Genomic DNA, 22,904 nt, shown 5'->3' with positions numbered 1-22,904 from the left:
AGAGGTCAGCATTAGGCAACTGAATAACATTCATAAGAAATAGATGAGGCCTCTGTTTGAACCTGAGGCAAAGCCTGAGGCAGTTTGGAGTCATGAGATGACAGTTAATCAGATCTGAGCTGCATTTATTAAAAAATTCAACAATCACTTGGACACAGTGAACAATATGTTGCAATATGTGCATTATACTTTAAAAGGAAAGGACAAATAAAATGTAGGGATGCTACAGAAAAACATTAGTCTGATGTCTCTGTGCTAAAACTGTGCCTACCATCACCTTTAAGATCACTAATTAAATAAAAAAAAGAAAGAAAACAACACTTGTTGTTCTCTTATGACTGGTAACTGGCCAACAAACAGTCTGGCACATAGCAACATAACATTTTACGACAATAAGCAAAGAATTAATACCAAAGTGCCCTCAAATTGATCAAAAACAAGAAACAAGAAAAACAAGAAATTGTTTAAAATGGTGCAATATTTTTTATCTTCCATGAAAGTGCACCTATCTGAAAGACTGAAGTGTGTGTGATAATCTCTTGAAGGGTGCTGAGTTCTGCAGATCGGTCTGTCTTAACCCAGCATGTTTCCTAATGCATGGGGGGCAGACTATGATCAGCAAGCTTTGACTGTGCAACTGTCAACAAAGACATGGAAAGCTGCTTGCTTATTAGCAGCAGCTGCTACTGTGAGCACAGCAGCAGCAGGGAGCTTCATTCTGAGTGCTGCTTCAGTGTCTGCTGTTCTGTCAGTGCCTTGTAGAACAAAGCAAACCCTGATCGCTCTATCTGTTATCCTCCACTGTAAGTGTGTCTGTCCTTTGTTCTACCTGCCTACCAGACAGATGGTCTTAACTGCAGGCCTTCCTCTCTCTCCCACTCACTCCCAGACACCCACATTTACTCTACATTGCCAAGGAAACGGTCACATCCCTGGAAACACTATGTACATCCCCATTTCTAAATTCACTCATCATCTAACTCCTCTTCAGAGAGGACATCAGCCCCACCTGCCCCAACCCTCTTCTCTTTTATCCCCCACAGTGAGGTGGGGGATGAAAACAGTTGTGACTGCCAAATGTACTGACATAATCGCCTCACCACAATTTGTTTTTTAAAAGAAATCAAGCTGACGCTTAGAATTTGTTTTTTACGACAGGAAGAGAGGTAGGATACAGACAGATACATCATCTGTATTAAGTTACAGGAAAATATCTTCAGCAAGCACTCACCTACACTACAAGTGCACTGAGGACTCTGAGTCCTAACAGTGTATCTGGGAAGAACAGTTCATTATTAGGTAATATTCTTCAGTTCAGTGGATTGATAGATGGACCTGTCTAACTATCTGTGTGTGTAGATTCAATATCTTGTAGAAGCACCTTCAGCTTGAAGCTGAGAGACTTCATCAGTCTCTCTCATTGTTGTGCAGGAAGTTTTGTCTGGACTTTGAGCCACTGCAACACTTCCATTCTTTTCTTTTTCAGCCATTCTGTTGTAGATTTGCTGCTGTGCTTCAGATCATTGTCCTGTTTCATTAACCAGTATATATATATTATACAATGCTCTAAAACCATCAAAACGAATCACTGTGAGCAGATACAGGAGGAGGAAGGCGTGTGAGCATGCGTGAAGATGAGGACTGCACTCATGCAAGCCGCTGGCTCAGGAGGAGGTCAAAGGAGGTCACACTGAGTGTGTCTGTTACAGCTGAGCAGCATGCAGCAAATCAATCAGACTGAATGTATTTTTAGATTCAAAGAAACTCATAGGAAGGGGACTTATTTATTCAACTTTTGGAGGCATTCGGGTTCCATCATTTGATGCTGTGCGCAAACACACACAAATAAGCCTACCCACACACAGCTAGTAAGCGCCAGCTGCTGTGGAGTAGTGACTCATTGCTTTTTTTGTAATAAAATCTACACTTTCAGTGGTGTACAAATAGATGCAAGGATGAGTGCACACATGCACACAGATGGTCTATTCCCACGTGTAGACCCGACTGTTTATCAGTCGGATCTACACTTAAAAAAAAAAAGATCCACTTAAAAAAAAAAAATTACATAATATATAATAACATACCTGTTTTCCTAACAATACGTCAGCAACTACAGCTCTCAAGAGGGAGCATGTGGTATTTATTCAAAGTGGGTTTATTTTTTCTTTTCTCACATTTTTCTTGTTGTTTTTCTGTGTCTCCTATATGTTATAGATCCTCTCTAAAATTCACTGTAACATTTCCAGTAACTTCAGCTCAATATGCCGCTCTGTTGCTCTCAGTAAGTGCGTCACCTCACTTCCGATTCCCAGACACAGTCAGACACTGAGCCTCATCTAATCCCGCTCTAATGCGTGGAGCATTATGAGCCCTGACAGCAGTGAACCAGCACAGACAGGCATTTTTCCTTCCCAGCAATGTTTGGGTTTTAGTGGAAGTGCACTGCTTTTACTGACAAATAGCGGACACACACACACCCGCATATTCATATATAAACCACAGTGGAAGGCGGAGCCAATGAAAGTGCCGATTGCTGGATATTTGGGCATCGAGATTAGATCAGAGCCAATGGGAGAATGTGTTGGAGGAGAGCTGCGGCCCAAACAGAGATTAGCGGTAATCCTCTGTAGCAGTATGAGAACAAATGATGTCCTCTCTTCCTCCGTCTCTCACCAACTGCTTCCTCACTCTTACTGCTCCCACACTGTCATCTGTTTTTATACTTTAACTCACTCTTTAAAGAGTATTTTATTACTGTTGCAACACCAGGAACATTTTATTTTACAGGTCCCATGCCTTATGATTTCCTGAGAAGTTTTCTTAAAAGAACATTATTATTTGGTACTAATTGGAGATGAAGTATCATTAATCTACCAAATGCTATCTATTTCTAGCTTCTCATCTGTGAGGATTTCCCACTTTTGTGTCCTTTATCGGAAATGTTGATCAGACAAAACAAGCCATTTATTTTTGTCACTTAGGCCTAATTTCTGACCAAACAATTAATCAGTTAATCAAAAATGTTGTGACATGTTAACCACTGGGGAAAAAATACTTTGGAAAGCCTTGAGTTATTTATTTACTTACTCCTGCATATTGTTTATTTTTAAGAACTATCAAGGGAATTGTGAATCACTCTTCTAACATAAGAACTTCCTTGAAAGAAGAGCTGAAATATACGCTCACCGGGCACTCGATTAGGTACACCTTACCTGGTTTAGACCTCGTTTTGTCTTCAGAGTTGCCTTCATTCTTCATAGGCACAGATTCAACAAGGTGCTGGAAACATTCCTCAGAGATTTTGGTCCATGTTGACATGACAGCATCACACAGTTGCTGCAGATCCATGATGGAAATCTCTTCTTTCACCACATCCCAAAGGTGCTCTGTTGGATTGATATCTAGTAACTATGGAGGCCATTTGAGTGCAGTGAACTCATTGTTCAGGTAGGCAATCATGTAGGCTGTGGTGTTTAAACAATGCTTAGTTGGTACTAAGGGGGCCAAAATGTGCCTAGAAACTAGCCCACACCATCACACCAGCAGCAGCAGCAGCAGCGGCCTGAACTGCTGATACAAGGCAAGATGGATCCATGCTTTTATTCTGACCCTACCACCTGAATGTCACAGCAGAAATCAAGACTCATCAGACCAGGCAACATTTTTCCATTCTTCTGTTGTCCAATTTTGGTGAATCTGTTTGAATTGTATCCTCAGTTTCCTGTTCCTAGCTGACAGGAGTGGCACCTGGTGTGGTTTTCTGCTGCTCCTTCCATTTCAAGGTTTGTTGTGCTTTCAGAGATGATCTCTTCTGCATACCTTGGTTTTGAGTGGCTAGTTGAGTAACCGTCTGGCCATCTTCATCTGACTTCTGGCATCAATGAGGCATTTTCACCCAGAGAACGGCTGGATATTTTCCCTTTTTCAGACCATTCTCTGTAAACCCTAGAGATGGTTGTGCAGGAAAATCCCAGCAGATCAGCAGTTTCTGAAATACTCAGACCAGCCCATCTAACACCAAATTCCTGTTCTTCACCATTCTGATGCTCAGGTTGAACTTCAGTAAGTTGTCTTGAGCATGTCTACATGTCGAAATGCACTGAGTTTCTGCCATGTGATTGGCTGATTAGACCTTTGTGTTGATGAGCAGTATCTAATAAAGTGCCCGGTGAGCGTAAATAGATGGAAAACTATCAGACATCTGTATTAAACCAAGAAACATAATCTTGTTTATTATAAAATATGAATTTGTTCAACTGTAGAACTGCAGGTTCAAGTAACCTGCAGGAAAAAATAAAAGTCTTTCTTGAACACGCTCCATCTTCTTTACTATTCCCTTTCACTAAGAAGAGTGTGTCTAGGAACTTACTGGAAAACCTGTGAGGAAAGTAAAGTGTTGCCACATGATTAATTAGACCCGTTATCACTTCCAAGGGAATCAAAGAAAAAGAGTCACGTTTTAGACATGAGACTCCCACATTATTCTTCGTAAGCAATTAAGTTCTAATTAAGTTAGGCTTCTATATCGCTCCCACCATCCTGGGGTTTGATTTGAACAAAGTAAAGGCTTTAATCTAGCTACAGGATAATGTTCCTGCTGCTACTTCACACCCTCTCCGTGTTATGTAACACATGAAATCAGTTATGTATTTTAATCCCTGTGCCAAGGTTAAACCAGTGAGAGCAACAGGGAGAGAAAAAAAAATTATGTTGCAGTTTGATGTTACTAGGTTATGCCAGTGCCCACAACATTCACTGATAGCAAAATGCTTCACTCAGACACAGCTCAGCAATAATAATCTTTGGACTTCAATCATCCCAGGAAAACATTATAAGATTTATGCTCTTTTTTCCTATTTTTTTTCCTATTTGCTCAACTTTCAATCACTGTTTTAATACAAGCATGAATACTTATAGTATTAAATAAAACAAAGCTATTGTTTCTACAATCCACTGACACTTTTTAATCTTCCAAAGTGATATGACTGTAAAGCATGAAGAGCAACCCTCACTTCCAATGATTTCATCAGCATTTGGTACATGAATCAGTCAGAGAGCTGTCCGTGGTGCTGAAACTGAGCAAACCCTGCAGCTGAGCCTCATACTGACTGAGCTCTGCACTCTGGTAAGCAGCATATCAAAATGCCTACCAAGCATCCCAGTTATTATTTTCTGTAACATCTTTTTACACCATGTTACGTGGCGAGACATTTAATAATAATGGATTTAGCCCCACCTTCACGGCTACTGTGTACTAACAGCTCTCATTCAGATGGCACTGCAAGGGTTTGGCAGCAGAGATGAGTAGAGCTCCCCGCTTTGTCTGAGATAATTAGACCTGTGGGAGCTGCAATTACTGACTGGGAGACAGCCACAAATGAGAAACAGCAGTTGTGCTCAAATTCATATTCATGAACTGTCTTGTTTATTGCCAAGCAGGCAAGCCAATGACTCTGCAGAGTTAACACAGAGAGAAATAAAGCTGCAAAAGGTCAGATAGCTCATTTCTTGAGACAAATGCCAAACAATCAAAGATTTTTATATTGCAAATCAAATACCTTTGGATATCTGGGCTTGATGAAACTGAGCTGTTGTTTATCGTATTCATCTGGCAGGCTGTAGACTAAACAATCAGATTATTGAAAAAATATTCACAAGCTTAAAGAATAATAAAATTAATTATTGCTTGCAGTCATACAGAGATATCTGTATAATTTCTCTATTTATTTTTTTGAAAAGGAAAAGAAAAAAGAAAAAGTCCCCAAATGCAGCCAATTACATCTTCTTTTGTCATGGCAAAATAAGCCCTGTTGTATCCTAAGACAATAAAGCACCACCTGAGTAGAATTTAAATTTCGAGATATGTAAGGCGGGGAGGAGGCACATTGAACTGAGCAGTGAAACTGTGAAACTGAAACAACAACAACAGCTCTCTGCAAGAAGCGCAGTGAGTAATAAGAGTAAAGGACAGACGATAAAGGTAAAACAGATACATTTGAGTAGTATGTTTGTTCTCTCATGAGGCTGGCACGACATATCTTGACAGCTTTTAGCTGTCTTTGTCCCTGAGTCACACCTACAGCAACACCCAATCAAAATCTAATCCTCCAGAGAGGAAAGGTGCCTCTTAAACCCTTTTTTAGCCAAAATCCTTTAACACCTACATAGAAACAATGGTTTGTTGAATCATGAAGGAATCTCCCACAAAATGCCATTCAGTGTAGCTGAGTACCAGACAAGCTGTAAACAGCTTATAAAACAGCTGCAGCAGTTTTCTATACATCATTATTGGCTGGCTGGGCTAACCTTAAAAGGCACAGAGGGTGGACGAGGCCAGCAGTATGAAAGGGGAATAAAATCAATATTTGCATTGTTTGTTTTGATTGACATTTAAAAAATGATGAAATACAAGCAGCTTAATGGTAGCCACGCTGATTAATGGACTTTCTGTGAGGCACCAACGTGATTCACTATTAGAGACGGGGGGGCTATGGGACGTGTAAACGCAGCACACTGGAAGTGTGTGTTTAGTCAGATAACAGAATGGGTCAGTGGGGGGAGGTGAAGCAGAGGACGATCAGGAGGGTGGGAGAGCCTGAGCAACGTCACTGCAGCTGGACAAGGAAACCTCACCCTCTCAATGCAGCAGGACACTATTCTGTTCCCCAGGCGGCAAGGACTGCAGCTCCTACAAAATCACCTGCTTGACACTTAAATTCACCGCCTTCTTGTAATGAAGTTTAAATCTCAGTTTACCTAAACCACAGCTCCCTTGGGTAAGACACCATAATGAGGCACAAGCTGTTTCTATGACAACAGCTGGGTGAGTGCAGCACTCATGAGGGTAAAGAGTTCAATTTAATAGTAATTACTCAAATAATAATAATAATAATAATGAGGCTCAAAAGCGAGGAGTTCCTGCCATGTGATCGAGGAGGAGGAGGACGCCATAAGTAATAAGATACTAGTAGCAGGTATGAATGTTAAGCTTGCTTCAAATGAGTTTGCTTTTAATTGCAGGGTTTTGATTTTTGAGCTAATGTAGTGGTTCAGGTTGAATTTAGTTTGTTACAGTGTAGATTACACTGACAGGAAAACAGTAGGCGAGCCTCACCTACTACCAGTTAAGATGGGGATTACAGTGGCCATGTGGTGAGCTAGGTAGACCTACAGAGCTGTGCCTGACAGATGGATCCTTTCCTTCTGTGTCCAGTGGGATAGATTGCTTATTGTCTTAGAATAACCAGGCCTTGTTGAGTGTTGGGGTGAGCTGGCTTGGAGCCACAGTTTGCATACACTCTGCCCTTGCTTAAGCAGGAAATACTGCTGAATCACACAGTGTGTGCACAGGGGATTCACATCTTTGAACCCATAAAAAAAAAAAATCCTCAGATGAAGCAAAATACAAGAAACCAGGCCTGGCCTGACAGTTAGTGGCACCAACGCTGCTGCCTGCATGCAGTAAGCTTCACTTACAGTATTATAAGCACAGGCAGACAGACGGATGAGCTGAGCTGGAAGGGCTCAAAGCTCAGGTGGACTCTCATTCTCTCCCTCTCTCTGTGCAAGGTCATACAGCAGCCTAACATACATCAGATTTTGTTCCCTTGCTGAGTTTTGTATCATCAGCACAGCAGCTGTGGCAGAACAAAAAACTGCATGTTTGCAAGACTAATGCCTCTTCACACACACACACACACACACACACACACACACACACACACACACACACACACACACACACACACACACACACACACACACACACACACAGGGCAGGCATCATTCTGCACCCTTCCCTGCTCAGGATTAAATAGCCTGTGGGCTACAAAATGGGAGCCATGCTACAGAAACAACACATCCACCAAGCACCCTGAAACACTAAATGTTGCACAGGAAGTCACCATCCAAACTGAGCCACAGACGTCAGGGGATTTAGAACGAGAACCATGATATTCCTTTAATTGAAGTCGTTCAGCAATAAATAAGGGAGGTTTGTAAATTTACACCGAGCACAGGGATCATAAATAGCAGCGCCTAAGTAATTTTAACTTGAATATATAGTTCTTGAATGCATCGTAAGGTAGTTAGATAAACTTCTCCGGGGATTTATGAAGACCTGACAAAATAATCTGCTTCACTGCGTGCTCGGGGGTTTAAAACGACACAAAGTGATTTAATGTGCGTTCAACTTGATGCTTTCAAGTCTAAGTGAAGCCTTTGTGATGTATTTAAACCTGCCTGTGAGGGGGATGGGGACTGGGATGTAAGAGCTCCTTGCGCGGTGCACCAGGGGCGCACCAACAACAACTAAAGCCTGGAAACGCTACTTACTTCCCGACGAAGTTCTCCAGCACCGAGCTCTTCCCGGCGCTCTGTCCGCCCACCACGGCGATCTGAGGCAGGTCCAGGTTCGCATTTTGTCCGATGGCCGCGAAAGCATCCTGCATGCGGTTCACCAGAGGAATCAAATCCTCCATTCCCCGGTTCCCCATCTTTGCGGTGCGAGAGGAGGAAGGGCTGCCTTCCTTGACAGAACAGGGACGGATCTATGTCTTATCTTTCTCTGCTTCCCTCCTTGCCACCTTTGCGTTCAGAGGGAGTTCTGGTCTGCGCGCACACCGGTTCACTTCTCGGTTTGCTTCCTCATTGACGGTACCTCTTCGGTGCGTCAGATCACCTCAGCCAGGACTCTCTCCAACACTCTCTCCGAGCGCCGCAGGGGGGGAGGAGGAGGAGGAGAGGAGGAGGATGAGCTCTTGTATTTTACCACGAGATCCCTGCAGTACTGCACACGCACCGCTAGATGGTGACACTGGCGAATTTCCCTTATGCGAGACGTTTTCCTGGGATTAGTTTCTAGAGCTTGAAAAAAAAGGCGACAGGACTTCTTTTAGTTGCTTTAAGACGTTTCACCTCTCGTCCGAAAGGCTTCTTCAGTCCTGAAGCCTTTCGAATGAGAGGTGACTATGACCTGGATGACTGAGAACCTACACAGACATTTTTCCTGGGATTTTGTGTGTGTGTGTGGAGAAAAATACTATAACACATGGGGAAAACTAAGAAAAAATATTACGGGAGTAAAGCCATAAATATATAAGATTGATCTGAGATTAAACTGCTAAATTTATAGGAATTAAGCTCTGGTAATCTCTCTTAAAATGGTAAATTTACAAGAAACTCACAATTTAACATAAACTACTCGAATGTTTCATGAGATTATGAAGTCATAACTTTGTGATAAAAACTTTTATATTAAAGTAAAGTAAAAGTTTTTAACACATATTATACTTATGTTTAAATTTATGACTTTATACTCAGTTTAAATCTCTAAATTCAAGCACATGGTTTTACATTCATTCCTGCATACACACTCCCATACACACATTAGAAGCCAATGTGAGGGCCGACTAAGGTCTCACCTCTGCTATTTACACAGGAACCTGTCTGTGTAGTTCTTTATATGTTTTTAATAAAAATTTTGAATTTCACTCGAAGCTCGTGAAGGGAAACAAGAATAGGAGTATACAACCCTTCACTCTTGCCCCCATATTTTTTATTTATCTGGCTTACAACTCACATGCCATCTATATAATATAGTCCATAACTATTTGTATGTTTGTGCCATTTGCAACATAAATACACTGACAAACATCATTGGCTCAAAGTATAAAATGACAATACACTAACATGAAATACATGTCTTACATACACAGAACGTAAACAGTGCAGGTACTACTATAATTTGTACAAGTATTTCACTATTTAATATCCACCGAAGGTGCCTCCAACAATTATGTTTCACTTTTATTGTTGTTAACTAAAACATAAAATAATAAATATGAACTGTATAACCATAAAAACCAAAGATATAAACACATTAAAATCACTACATTATTTCATTTCTCGGTTCATTATGTAGATGTCAGACTTTTTCAGTTCTACAGATAGCCACTAGGGGGCGACACGGCCCGCAGGTTTCACCTGAGGTTTATGGTTTCTGCTTTTATGCAAGTTGTACCGCTGCTGCAAACTGCGAGTGTTTAATTCTTTGCTTTGGTTCTAGTTAGACAATTAACACCCAGCGCGGCTTTCATCTCTGGAGACAGCTGCAGGAAGGTAAAAATGAAAGAGCAGCTCCTGAGGAGGAGGAGGTTTATTTTTGATTTAGTTGGAATGCTATGCTAAGCTAACTTGTTGGGTTCAGAGAGTGAGCAACGGCGGTGGCTAACGTATCGTTAGCTTCGCTCGTTTTATAGAAGGTGTAGCTGCAGTTCAGTTATTAACACAGGGTCGATACTTTGGGAATATTATCCGTCTTTCCGCTTTCTTCCGCAGACAAGCGGCTAACATGCGGTTATCTGTATAAAGCTGGTTGATGTAGGTAAATAAAGTAAACTCAGCAAACCAAAAAGTTCATTATTGTTAGCTCACTTGCTAACAGTAGCCAGTTATAATGAAATATGAGAGCAACCTGTTGTCTCAGGAGGTGCGCACTGTTATTAAGTGTGCCTTAACACCAAACGGTTGCTCTGATAACGTGGCACTTAACCACATTTTTCTTTCTCCAATGAAGGGGTCTCCTGTCCCGAGAGGTGTCGCACATCGGCGGCGGCTCTGACAACTCAGTGCGACGCGGCGGACGAAATTAGAGCCCGTAATGTTCAATCCTCACATCCATCAGCAGCAACAGCAACAGTTTCATCAGCAACTGCGGCAACTACAGCAACTTTTCCAGCAGCAGCAGCCTCCGCCTCCTCCGCCGCAGCCGCCTCCCGGACACCATGTGGCCCATCACCACCACCAGACGCCCCGGTAAGCCTGTTAACTCGAGACCGGGGATTACGTAAGGCCCTTCGGATGACATGTGTGCTAACTGCTCGTCCCAGCACCTGTCAGGGCTACATTTGTGGTTTCAGATATTCAATTAGTGGTCAGACAGTATTCTTTGTTTATTCTGACTGCTGCCTTTCATTATTATCTAGCCTATTCAAAGGTGGTGCATTATAAACACTGTTTTGCACATTATCTAAAGCACTGCTGCAAGATTTCTGGCCTCAGTGCAGTAACACATAATCACAAAACATTTATTATGGCCTCTCGCACTGGCAACCAATCTATACAAAGTCTTATCATAATCTAATCGCCTGCTTTTTTTTGTAATGCAGTGCAAAGATTTGCAAACCGCATAAAGAATATAACCTTGTCATATAACCATAAGATATATTTGCTTATTTTGAATTCTGAGGTTTTTAAAGAATTTGGGGCAGTGTGACGTTCTTCTGTGTGTGCGCGTGTCTGTCACTCTATATGTGTCAGCTTAGCTTCTTATCCAGACTGTCTTACTACAGAGCCACTGTTGGACTTAAGTAAATATTTTTCCTCAAATAAAGTGTTTGTCTGAAAAACACCTTGTCTGGTTGGCAGATATTGTATTAGTATGCAAATTACTTGGTCTCCAATGACTAACTGTATGCTCCCTTTCCTGTTTAGCCCAGAGGACGCATCTATGATTTACAAAAATGTTTTAAAATTTAAAAGAATCTGTCTTTAAATGAGCTGGAGCCCAGAGAAGACAGCAATGTTTCGGGATCTTGCTTTGATATGTATTCTTTCTTTGAATTTTGAAGTTTTAAATTGCATTTGGTCAATTCAGCGGCAGACTTTTCTCACTGGCAGTGGTTTTCAGAAGTGTTCCTGAGCTCATGCAGTGATTTCCACTACAGAATCTTGCTAGAGTCCAGACTCTGAAGATTATAGACATTAAATATGGGTTTTCAGCATTTTTCCCTTGCGAATGGCGATTTCTTAGAGATCTTGTTTCTACATTTTCTTCCAGGGGCACTGGAGCCTATCCCAGCTGTCATAGGGCAAGAGGCAGGGTACACCCTGGACAGGTCCCCACTCTGTTGCAGGGCTAACACAAAGAGACAGACAACCATTCATGCTTATGTTCACACCTACGGTCAATTTAGAATCACCAATTAACACTCCCACCATGGAGTATGGGAGGAATCCAGAGTACCTGGAGAGAACCCACACAGACATGGGGAAAACATGCACACGCTACACAGAAAGGCCCCAGACTGGATTCAAACCCTGGATCTTCTTGCTGTGAGGGTCCAGTGCTAACCACCGTCCTGCCCTGATTTATGTTTAAGACAGAGTGATGAATCTCTGGGGTATTATTTTTATACCCAGACGTGCTGCTGGTTAATGTAATTATTTATTAGATGTTTCACCACATGGTTTTTAGCAGTATACAGCATCAAATTCAAAGCATGTAGTTTTCAGAAAACAATTTCTCAGTCTCAACATTATGTTGTCTTTGTGCTGTTCAATAAGATGTAGATTTTAAATGATTAGCACATTATTGTATCTGGTTTTTATTTAAAAATTTTCTGTGTCCCAAACCTTTTTTGGAAGCAGGGTGGCATCGTGTGAGCTTGTGTCACCTTATCTGTCAGCTTTTTTTTTTTTTCTATTTTTAATCTTCATTTAAGCTTGGGTTGTATGTTTTCTTCTCCTAATTCTGAGGATGAGCAAAGGTGTCAGCAAAGTTAATTCTGTCAAGCCAGCTGAAGTATAATGGATGTATGTCAAACAAATTATCAGGTTTTTAAGAAGGCAGAAAACATTTTTATGGCTCTGAGGGATTTGTCATTCTTCTTTAGCGTCAGACTTGAGTAAGGGTATGTATTTTGGATTAATGAGATGTGTTTATTTTCTCTTGTGTATTTCTTGCCCAGAGCCATTCCTGTTCCTACCCAGACAGCACCCCCTCCCCGGATGGTCAACTTGAGCCATGCGTCGCAGACGACCATCATCGCCCCCAATCCCATGCTGCAGGGTGCTTTACTCATGCAGCAAATGCAGGGTATGGTGTGAGTTATAGCGTAAAGACAGCAACACCTGGAAATCCCAAAGAGCAGTAGAACTTGTCGTGTAACATTTTCATAAATATAGTTGGTAAAAGCAAAGGCTTATAATAATTACTTTCCTTTCCCTTTGCTTATTTGTCTCCTCCTATGTTGCACTTTTGTGCAGGTAACATGCGGGGCTTTGGGATGGGTGGGCAGCAGTTTCGACAGTTCTTCACAACGGGGAACAGGTCGTCCCTGCTTGGGCCGGTTCCCATGGGCATGGCTATTAAGTCTCCCATCATGGGTTTCCCAGCTGCACGACCCTTCCACCCACATCCTCGCTACTTCAACAACACCGCCACCTCCACAGCATCCTCTGCCTCTTCTTCCACGGTATTTATAACAGCAATATTATAGTTACTCTGTTCATGTGAGTTTTTGGTCGAGCTAATAAACTGAGTGATTAACAGAACCATTAAGATTTGGCAATAGGCTTAATAGAAGTACTGAACATGTTTTAGATGATTAGTGTAAGTGTAATTAATGTGATTGTAAGTAATGTGAATATAATACAATAATCAGGATTTCCACTTTATGCTTGACAAAGTGCAGTATAGTATATTTTCACACATTGACCTATGGTTTCAGGAATGTATCGCTCAAAAAAACTGCATGAATAAAGCTTTTGGACAACAGTGGATCATTATTATATACCAAAACTGTTGAGTTCCTGCATGTTCTCATTTTCTGGTTTTCTTGCCTTTCTGTGTTCTTGGATCTTTAGGTTTGGGGCAGTTGGTTTCCTGAAACAAGCAATTTGAATATGTGGAATTGTGGTTTGAGATGGACATTTTATGACTTGACAGTTAATGGATAAAACAGCTGGATTAGTCATCATTGAAAACCACAGCCCTGCTTGATAGTAGGATATGTTAATTGTTAACTTGGTTTTTACAGAGATGTTGATTAGCATGAATCTGAAATCTGTCCTAGGACAGAGTGAAAAGGGTGTTCAATTATTGGACAGATTTCATGCAGTTATCACTTCTTTCACAGCCTTCATCTATCCAAATGCAATATTTTTTTTATTGTTTGTTTTAAATGCAGTGTTAAAATTGTATCCAGGTCTTTAAAAATACTCAATTTGCTTTAGAAAGTAAATAAAAACTCTAGTAAATGCATCTTTAGTTCACTTTCAAAGGTTAATACCAGTTAATAACACTGTTGATGCTACATTATAAAAAACTAGCTAGGTCTCTATAGATGTCATATTTGTAATTGTGTGATATGTCTCTGTGAGCAGGATGCTGCAACTCGACAGGTTGACAGGAAGCGGGACAGCGAGCAGATGGCAGCAGGGAGCTCAGATGACCAACCAGCAGCAGCTAGCAGTACTGATGGAGCTAATGGCAAGACTCAAGCAGGTAGAGCTGCAATTCATCCACCACAGAAATATGATGATTATTTAGGATGAGAGCTAAGGTATAGTGTGAGCTGAATGCCTTGTGAATTTTAGCTTTTATGCAAAATATTTTAAAGAATATCAGTGTTTAAAAAACAAAAAAAACCAAAAAACTTTTGGATTTGCAATTTCCACCCACAGATGGCGCTGTGGGAGGAGTGGATGGGCCAACACAGATCTCTGAGGAGCAACTTGAAGAGCCTGCAGTGAAGAAGAAGAGGACTGAGGGGTAGGGAAACCCATTTTATTGCTACTAGCTGTGTTAGAAAATTGTCCATCTGTGGAAAATTTGATCTCTGGTATTCGACCAGAAAGGAAAAAGAGTTGGTCTGCTGTAGTTCAATTTATTTTAATTTTTTTCCACCAGTTTTGAAATGCAAAAATTAAGGTTATAGAAATGTTCTTACTCAATTATTTTAAATTCTAAGTATTAAAGAAGGCATGGTGGAAACCTTGCTAAACAGAAATGCTTTTTTTCTTGTCTTCTCAGGTCAGAGAAACCCCCAGAACAGGGAGTCGTTGAGGCTGTAACTACTGCAAACACAGATGAGGAAGCTCTTTCCTCAGCATGTAGCAACAACACAGAGGACATCCAGCCTGAAGGTAAATGATCACTTTGTAAAATTGATATATTTAACTCCCTATTACATCCATACAGTACTGTACAACGGTCTGAGCGAGCCTTCCTTTCTTTATAATTTGCTTCTGAGGAGCCAGACTTCCTTTTAATTTTTTTTCTCCAGGGTTTCTGAAAGTCTTTCAAAGTTTTTCTTTACAGAGATAAATGTTTGACAGGCATAAAATAGTATTTTTACACCTAGAAGGTGATTTCCAAAGAGCTATGAGCCGAAAACTTGGCATAGCTCAGCATGGAGTGACACAGACACAGAACCTGAGAGATCCATCTGGCCCTTCAGTTGAGCAGTCTATGGTTTTCTGAAGCCTCATCAGAACTGGTATCAGTGAAAGGGTGGCTGCCAAGAACCCTGTCTTAAGGAAGGGAAACAGGGAGTAAAGACTGAGATGCGCCAACGTACATGAGAACTGGATTGAAAATCAGTGGCGTCTGATTGGCAGTGGCTTAATCTTTCAGCATGACAATGATCCCAAACACAGTGCTGCATGTATTATTGTTGGGGTCATTTGAGATGAACTCCTGCTGGATGTCTTTTCACTAGAATGCATCGCTCTGGAAGAAGGAGGCTCCAGAACAGGATCAGACATTGAGGCACTTGAGGAGATCAAAGTTGGTGAGGTGAGAGGATCCTTTTGTTTGTGATGTTAAGGTCCTAGACCAAATATTGTAAACTATCACTGAAAGATGGTTTTGAGTAAACTAAAGAATAAAAGAAACAACGTGATAATATGTTGCTTTTTATATGTTCAATAAAACCACAACACTTGTTGTTCTCCTTTGTAGGTGCAGAGCTGTTTGTCAGCCCCGTCTCCCTCTGGCAGGCCTAGTGAAGGTGACCAGCAGGCTAATTTACCAGCAGAAGACACTTCACAGAGCAAAGATGTCCCTGAGGCTTTGCCTGAGAACCAGGATGAAGAGGAGGGTGTAGCAGAGGGCTCCAACAAGTTCTACTGCTACCTTTGCAGCATCACCTGCCACAACCAGCAAGTAGGTTGAATGTTGAGCGTTACCACTAAGGTTCTAACTGTATTGTTCTGTCATTAATGTTCTTCCCTTTGTGTGGTAGAACTTCAGGAGTCATATGAACAGCATGTCCCACCAGCAGCGGATGATGGAGATCCAACACATGAGCAACGCCTGCCTCGTCACCCTGCTGCCACGAGTGCAGGAGTCTCTACAGGGAGCAAACAAAGATGGGTCAGTTATATGAATATTGTTTCTGAAAAGCATAGCAGGGTTAAAAGGTGTGACGTATTTGCGCATCCTTTTATTAAAAGCCCCTAAGAGCCTGATCTCCTCCTTCCTGTGTATTATGAAGTTTGAAAAGAGAAGATGGCCCTTTTAAGTAATGTTCTGTGTTCTTTGCAGAGAGAAGAAAGCGGACTTGAAGCGTTGGTGTGCCACTTGTCTCACACACTTTACCAGTAGCATCGCCGACCATCGTCGCACAGAGGAGCACAGAGTATATCAAATTATCACTTTAGAGATTTGTACGGGGTGGCTGTAGCTCAGTAGGTAGAGCAGGTCACCTACTGATCGGAAGGTCAGCGGTTCGAATCCTGGCTACTCCGGGCTACATGCCAATGTATCCTTGGGCAAGATACTTAACCCCAAGTTGCTCTCCGACCGTTCTGTCGGAGTATGAATGTGAGTGAATGTTAGTTAATTAAAAGCACTTAGCTTCATAAAAATGGAAGTGCTTGTATGAATGGGAGTGCATGGGTGAATGCAAACAGGTTGTATAAGCGCTTTGAGTGCTCATACTGAGTAGAAAAGCGCTATATAAGAACTAGTCCATTTACCATTTACCATTACATCTACACAGTGCACAAGCAGAGTTGAAGAAAAGTTATGAAATATTTTAAATACTGTTGAAACTTCTCGCTCTAGTGAGAATCTCCAGTTATACTCTGTTTCCCTTCTGTCTCCCCTCAGCTGGCCAGTAAAACGGACATGTCCTCCTGTGCAATCTGCAAGAAACACTTCAAGAACTCCCAGATGTTTTTAGAGCACTTGCAGTCTCAAGAGCACAGACAGAAGGTGGAAAAGAAATGTTTATATTCCTTTAGATGTCAGCAAGTTAGTTTTAGAATTTAACACTAACTTCAGTTTTCTTGTTGCTGTTTTCCAAGCTCCAGGAAAAGGATTGTGAGGCCTTCGCCAAGCTGACTTCTGTGGACACAGAAGGTTTTTCATTAGAAGCGGAGGAGGGAACTGAGGAGGAGGAAGGAGGCATAGAAGGATTAAGGAATCAAGGAGATGGACAGGTGAGCTGCATACAAGTTATTGTTGGTAATTTCCTCCAGTGAGATGATCGGCAATATGTATAATCCATGTTCAGAGGCACTTTGAGATAATCTCTGCAGTAACAAACTTTTACTGGTATAGGATGGCTGGTCGTCTGTTGAAGAAATGACTCTAAATGACATGGCCAGTGATGAGCAGTATGACCCTGATACAGTCTACGGTTAGTGAGTCACTACATTTTTTTTTCCACTGCTTTCTCTGAGATTATTTTTGTGAAGTTTAGTTTCTCATTTCCTTCGTCACAGGGTCGAGTTTTTTAGTTCCAGTCGCAGGTTTTATCTGCAGGCTTTGCAACAAGTTTTACAACTTTGAGTCTTCTGCCCTGCACACCCACTGCAAATCACTGCAGCACTTTGAGAATCTTAAGGTGAGTTTGACTTCATTACTAAATAGAGGCGTAGTTGGTTTAACTTTTAAGCTGTCAAAATTGAGGAATTTAGCTCAAAGTTAACAGTATTAATATTTGCATTCAGTTGTGTTCTTCATTACATGTTTTAAAATTATTATTATTATTGCATAGCTCCAGCTTTAATCCAGCAATTCATGAGCTCTTAAAGGGCCAGTGTGTACATTAATCTGCTGGGAAAACTTCCTGCATAAAAGGGCATCTTTGAAAATTCTTTAGAGGCATAATCCAGTATTTTTATGCTCTTCATCCTCCACAGAGGTACAGCATGTTGATGAGTCGAAAAGGTGAAAAAGTGGAATCCTCCGGAGAAGCTGTCCAAGCTGCAGACGATCTCATGCATGTAAAAGAAACCACCTCAGACTGTTCAGATAAAAATCTGCTCTCCGATGACACAGGTTTAGCGACAAACCGTAAATCCTTGCAGCCCGTCGTCACACTCACCCAACTGAAAATGCAGACACGAAGACCACAAAAGGAGAAACTAGCAGAACCTGAGGCAACCTCAGAGGACTTATCTACCGTCTCAGCAACCAGCAGTAGCAACACAGACACATCCCTGGTTGAGTTGACTGCCAGCAGCAGTGTGGAGGCAGACTCTGAGCCATCAGCCTCTGGTGAGAATGCTATTGAAGAGGTGGATGAGAAAGAAGCTCCTGTGACCCAGGGGAAAAAGAATGGGACAGGAAAAGCAAAAACTACAGCCAGACGCAGGTCGGGAAGGGCCACAAACAGACGATGAGGACAGGATGTGGACAGAAAAGTAACTGGTACCATCACAACCACTGACAGGATGTCACTAAAGAGGTGCTTTCATGGAAAAGAGACCAAGAAGTTAGCAGCCGAGCTTCTCAGCATGCTGGAAAGTCAGAATTAAATGCACAGAAGAACAGGACTTCTCATGTGAATTGCTTTCCCAGGGTGTGAAATTAACACAATTGTGGGCGACGCTCTTAATTTTGGCTTCCAATTGGAAGATTACAGATCATTATAAAGTCATCGAGTCAAAAGAAAAATGCAGCAAATACTGAACTTTAAGCTTTTCTGTTTAGTATCAGTACAATCACGACAACTTTCCATTATGCTGCCTGAATTAAATGTTTTTCTTTTTAACAAGGAAAACATCCTTGTATTAAATACCCTCTTGAAAACGGATTCACATACCTTAATCCCATGCTGCAAGCTACACCTAAGCAGATTGGGCTTATTTAGTGCAGTCACATTACTGCAAAAGTTCATAGGCAGGCTATTGCTTCAGACAGCGTTTAAAGCTCCCAGGTGACAGAATAAAACTATTATCTGCTTGGATGTAATGCCCTGTTGTCTCATTGTGAAATTTGACTGGCTGTATCGTTTCAAGTCCATGCACTGGTGCAGGCATTTTATCATTAGAACTGAATATTGTAGCATTTAGCTCAAAGCACTGCTGTGCTGAAGTAAAACCCTCACAGACTCATTGTTTGCAGTTTACTACAGTACTTTCACTGTGTGCAAGTAGTGTAGTTTGGAATTAGGACATGCTGCTTGATTGCAAATGAAAGATAAATGCGAGTTTAATATATATTCAAATTTGCAGATGTGGGAGATGAGGAATTTTTTAAAAAAATAGTTGATTTTTTTTTTTTTTTTCTTCTAAACTAAATTTCTCCAGCAAGATTTAAACTTTTGGCTGCTCATCAAAGTGCTAATTTTCCACCCTGTTGCCCTTGAGGATTGGGAGTTGTAGATGGCTCACTATCAGCTTTTATTTTTTGCTAATTCTCTAGCTAGCTATGTGATTGAGGGTTAGTATAACCTACCAGTATAAGAGATTGTGGAGACATGGGCTAATCACATAGCACACGCTGAAATGTAGAATGTAACTACATTACATACTTAGCAGGTATCAACATAAAAAAAAGTCTTAGTGGTACATGGCTTGAGTGTTGAAAAAGAAGCTGAATCTTGCATCTGATCATAGCCTGGTTTGGAGCATTTCATCTTTTTTATGAATCAATGACATTTTGGTTTTAAGTTGATCTTGCTGATGGAGTTTGTGGCAAAAAAAAAAAAAAAAAAAATAGTCTGCAGCTGCGTCCTTCTCAGTTTGTGGGAGCTGAATGTGGTAATAGACCCCTGTCAGCAAAAGACCGTTAGCAGCAGCAGACAGCTTCATCAACGTGTCAGCGGCCAGAAAGAAAAGGCTTCTGCTATCAGTCAGGCACTAAATCTATATTGTGATTCTTGTCCTGCTGCCCAGGACTCTTCATGTTCATATAAGGCTGCATGCACTTTGTCTGCATGTTGTTTAAGTTTGAATGCTCCGCCATCGCATCGGGTGTCACGTTCCCATGAATGTCTGTCTGGCTACAATTACAGAAGAACCACTTAATTTTCCACCCAAGCTTTTTAAAAAGCATTCACACCCCAACTTTGTTGGTTTTAGTTGTTGCTTGACTCCAGTTTTTTCATTGCTTTGTTTTGTTTTTAATTGCTGTACACCAGACAGAACACACATTTGAATTAATGGTCCAGAATTATCAGTTAAAAATGTAGCAGAGTCCTTGCAGATATTCAACTTTGAAGCACCTACAGGTTATCCAAATGTATTACTTTGTGGAGCTCAGCACTCACAGATCACCACTTGGTGTGTATTAGGAAGTACAACTTCCTTGCGCTGCTCTGGAAAGACTTCACCCTCCATGTTAGCGAGAGATTAACCGCAGAGGACTGACTGACTCATGTAGCAACACTTGTAGTCATGGTGGCGACCGTCACATGATTAGTATTGTATCCTTTCTGAAGGAAGGAGATGTGATTTAATCTGTGCTTTTAAGCTCTGAAACAGAATGGAGTAGAAGAGAGAGACAGAAAAAAAAGGGCATGGAAAGGATGAATTCAAACAAAGCTGTATGTTTCTTATTGTATTTTTATTCAGCTACTGACAAATTGAGATGAACAAACTGGTGATGTTTTCTAACTGCTGGAAGTTTATTGTATTTTTGGATGTTTGTTTTCTGTTTGGGAGTCATCTTAATTTATATTAAAAAATGTCATAATTCCAACATATCTTTTAATTTTTTTTTAGCTGACACTTGACAGACACTTATACAGCACAGCGCAGGGTTTACAGTCAGCAGGCAGAACAAGCATTGCAATATAAGTAAATGTGGAATGCTTTGTGTTTACCTTGTGGGAGAAAAAAGTAATTACACAGCTATTAATGGGTCAAAATACTTTAGGAAGTTTGACTATAACCTTATTGTTTAACAAGAAATGACTCGAGTGCTTGAGAATCTGTTGATCTCTAAGGTGTTGGCAGTACAGGTCGTATCACTACATACATAAAAATTGAGGTTTTAGTACTGAAATCTATATCAAAGAATATTTAGGAATAGGATCTGGAAAGATCTAAGCATAATCTTGTATTTTGATGCTTGTTTATGAAAGACAAGGTTTTATTACCAGTTTAAAAATATATATATTTAGGGTGTTTCTTCCTTTAGGAACTGTCGTGTCCTCCCACATAATCCTGTACAAATCTCTACGTGGGCAGATGCCTTTTTTTCCCAATACAATGCAGCACTGACTTCAGATTTCACAAGTCTGCAGTGGAATTAAATACACTGTAATGCCCCGCTTGCGCAAGAAGCTGTTTTAGGTCAATAAACCAAACATCAGCATGTCGCCAACAGAAAGACTGGATTGATTTCTGCGATGGAAGAGATGCAAGCTATCACTGTCCTACACATCTGCTGATGTTAGTGTAAACTGCCAGAATCAGACAGGTATCGACTATAAAGATAAAGGACCACTAGTCTGTCAGACAGCTTTCAAGAATTGTCATCTTTCATAATATTTCTATCCCTCCCTTTTCTATTCTTCTTGATCTAGATGTTCTTGTCAGTCATCTGTGAGCCTTCATTATCCTTGTTTATGTCCTCCTGGCTGGTTGAAGAAGTCTCTCCACCTGCTGCATGACAGTGCTGCTGCTGCTCCTCCTGCGTCTGGGAGCCAAACAACTGGGCTCTGAATTCCAGCCGAGCTTGCCGATTTGACTCCATCAGTTCGTGCAGTTTGCCATTAAGTGCGTCATTCCGCTCTTCCAGGTCATCAAGATATGAGTTGATCTGATCTAGCATGGAGTTGATGGCAACGTACTCTGTGGATAAGCAGCAGAGATTAGTTTGTTGAGGCCTTCAGAGTCTAAGATGTAGCTCTTGCGTTTTTTTTTTCTCTTTCACAATTTCTCTGAGCTACTGCCTTGAATGTTTTCCACTTGTGAATAATTTCTCTCACTGTAGAAGGATGGCCTTAAAATCCTTTGCAGACTGATGGCCAGCATCAGTTACTTCTCTGACATCACTGATGAATTCTTTCCTCCTCAGCACAGCATTAACACACACCTGAATGCTCCAGACCAGCAAACTGACAAAAACTTTTACAGAGGTGCTCACACTCGCTGATGATCAGTTAAGTGCATTTGATTATCACCACTTGGCTGCTACTTACCCTTTTAATTCCTCTATAAGTAGTAAGGGTGGACTTAATTTTCTTTTTTTTACATGAATCACATAAATCACCCCCACAAATATCCCCCAATGGTAATTCAAATTAACCAAAAACTAACATCAGACCGTGAGTTTAAAGCTCTCATTCAGTGTGACTACTTCGGTAAAGACTTGTATTTTATGCATTTTAATTAACTGGAGCAGCCCGCTGAGTACATTAAAATGAAAGCTATCTTTTTACCTTCGTCGCCGAAATCATCTTCGTCGCTGATAATACCATCGTCAGCAGAGATGTCTGGATCTCCATTTGGTCCAGACATTTTTATTTATATACTCGCGTGTATTACTTTACTACAGAAACAGTAGGGAGCTTAAACACCGTCAGTTGTGCCGTTAAACTCGCCAACTAGCACAGTAATATTACTAAAGGCCCTTAATGAAATTCTAATCAACAACAAGAGCGCTGTCTAGTCTCTACCGGTATTTTCAGCTGTTTTCAGATTTTCATTCACGGTCTGCAGCACATATCAAACCAGCTAGCTTCTGATAGCTGTTTACGGAACCAATGAATTGTGGGAGAAATACGCGCGGGGTTTTAGTCCGAAGCGAGATGGCTCACTCTGTGCACGGTATCCCGTGAATAGTTGAGCAAAAAGAAACTGCGCTAAAATCGCCGCTCTTGACAGAGTTACAAACAGCTTTACGCTACTGTAACTGGTGCCTGTTTCGGTGGGTATAA

General features: G+C 41.1%; 3 protein-coding genes across 15 annotated transcripts in view; 1 reads left to right on the top strand and 2 right to left on the bottom strand.

Moving 5' to 3' along the window:
- Window positions 1-8,728, bottom strand: part of dnm1a (dynamin 1a) — a 63,799-nt gene extending 55,071 nt beyond the window's left edge. For 10 of the 13 annotated variants that reach the window (XR_004020722.1, XR_004020721.1, XM_030743312.1 and 7 more), the window contains exon 1: window positions 8,335-8,728. Coding sequence is in view for 11 of the 13 variants with exons in the window: in XM_030743312.1 (XP_030599172.1) it covers window positions 8,335-8,495 (161 nt within the window). In the remaining 2 variants the exon portion in view is untranslated. The remainder of the gene's footprint in view (window positions 1-8,334) is intronic. The other 3 variants (XM_030743308.1, XM_030743314.1, XM_030743316.1) reach the window with 2 other exon arrangements.
- Window positions 8,729-9,969: 1,241 nt separating this feature from the next.
- On the top strand, window positions 9,970-20,703 carry ciz1a (cdkn1a interacting zinc finger protein 1a). The gene is made up of 16 exons (XM_030742301.1): window positions 9,970-10,119; window positions 10,577-10,815; window positions 12,750-12,877; window positions 13,048-13,256; window positions 14,167-14,287; window positions 14,467-14,554; window positions 14,816-14,928; window positions 15,504-15,580; window positions 15,746-15,949; window positions 16,029-16,159; window positions 16,331-16,424; window positions 16,898-17,002; window positions 17,095-17,229; window positions 17,351-17,429; window positions 17,515-17,636; window positions 17,935-20,703. Exons 2-16 carry the CDS (start codon window positions 10,661-10,663, stop codon window positions 18,415-18,417), a joined length of 2,244 nt encoding a protein of 747 aa, XP_030598161.1. The 5' UTR covers window positions 9,970-10,119; window positions 10,577-10,660; the 3' UTR covers window positions 18,418-20,703.
- On the bottom strand, window positions 20,574-22,903 carry bbln (bublin coiled coil protein). The gene is made up of 2 exons (XM_030742302.1): window positions 22,407-22,903; window positions 20,574-21,816 (listed from the first exon to the last, which is right to left on the bottom strand). Exons 1-2 carry the CDS (start codon window positions 22,483-22,485, stop codon window positions 21,545-21,547), a joined length of 351 nt encoding a protein of 116 aa, XP_030598162.1. The 5' UTR covers window positions 22,486-22,903; the 3' UTR covers window positions 20,574-21,544.
- Window position 22,904: the final 1 nt, after the last annotated feature.

The sequence above is a fragment of the Archocentrus centrarchus genome, chromosome 12, assembly GCF_007364275.1.
Source record: "Archocentrus centrarchus isolate MPI-CPG fArcCen1 chromosome 12, fArcCen1, whole genome shotgun sequence".
In the NCBI taxonomy this organism is placed as follows: Eukaryota; Metazoa; Chordata; class Actinopteri; order Cichliformes; family Cichlidae; genus Archocentrus; species Archocentrus centrarchus.
This window is presented reverse-complemented; position numbering and strand designations above follow the sequence as displayed.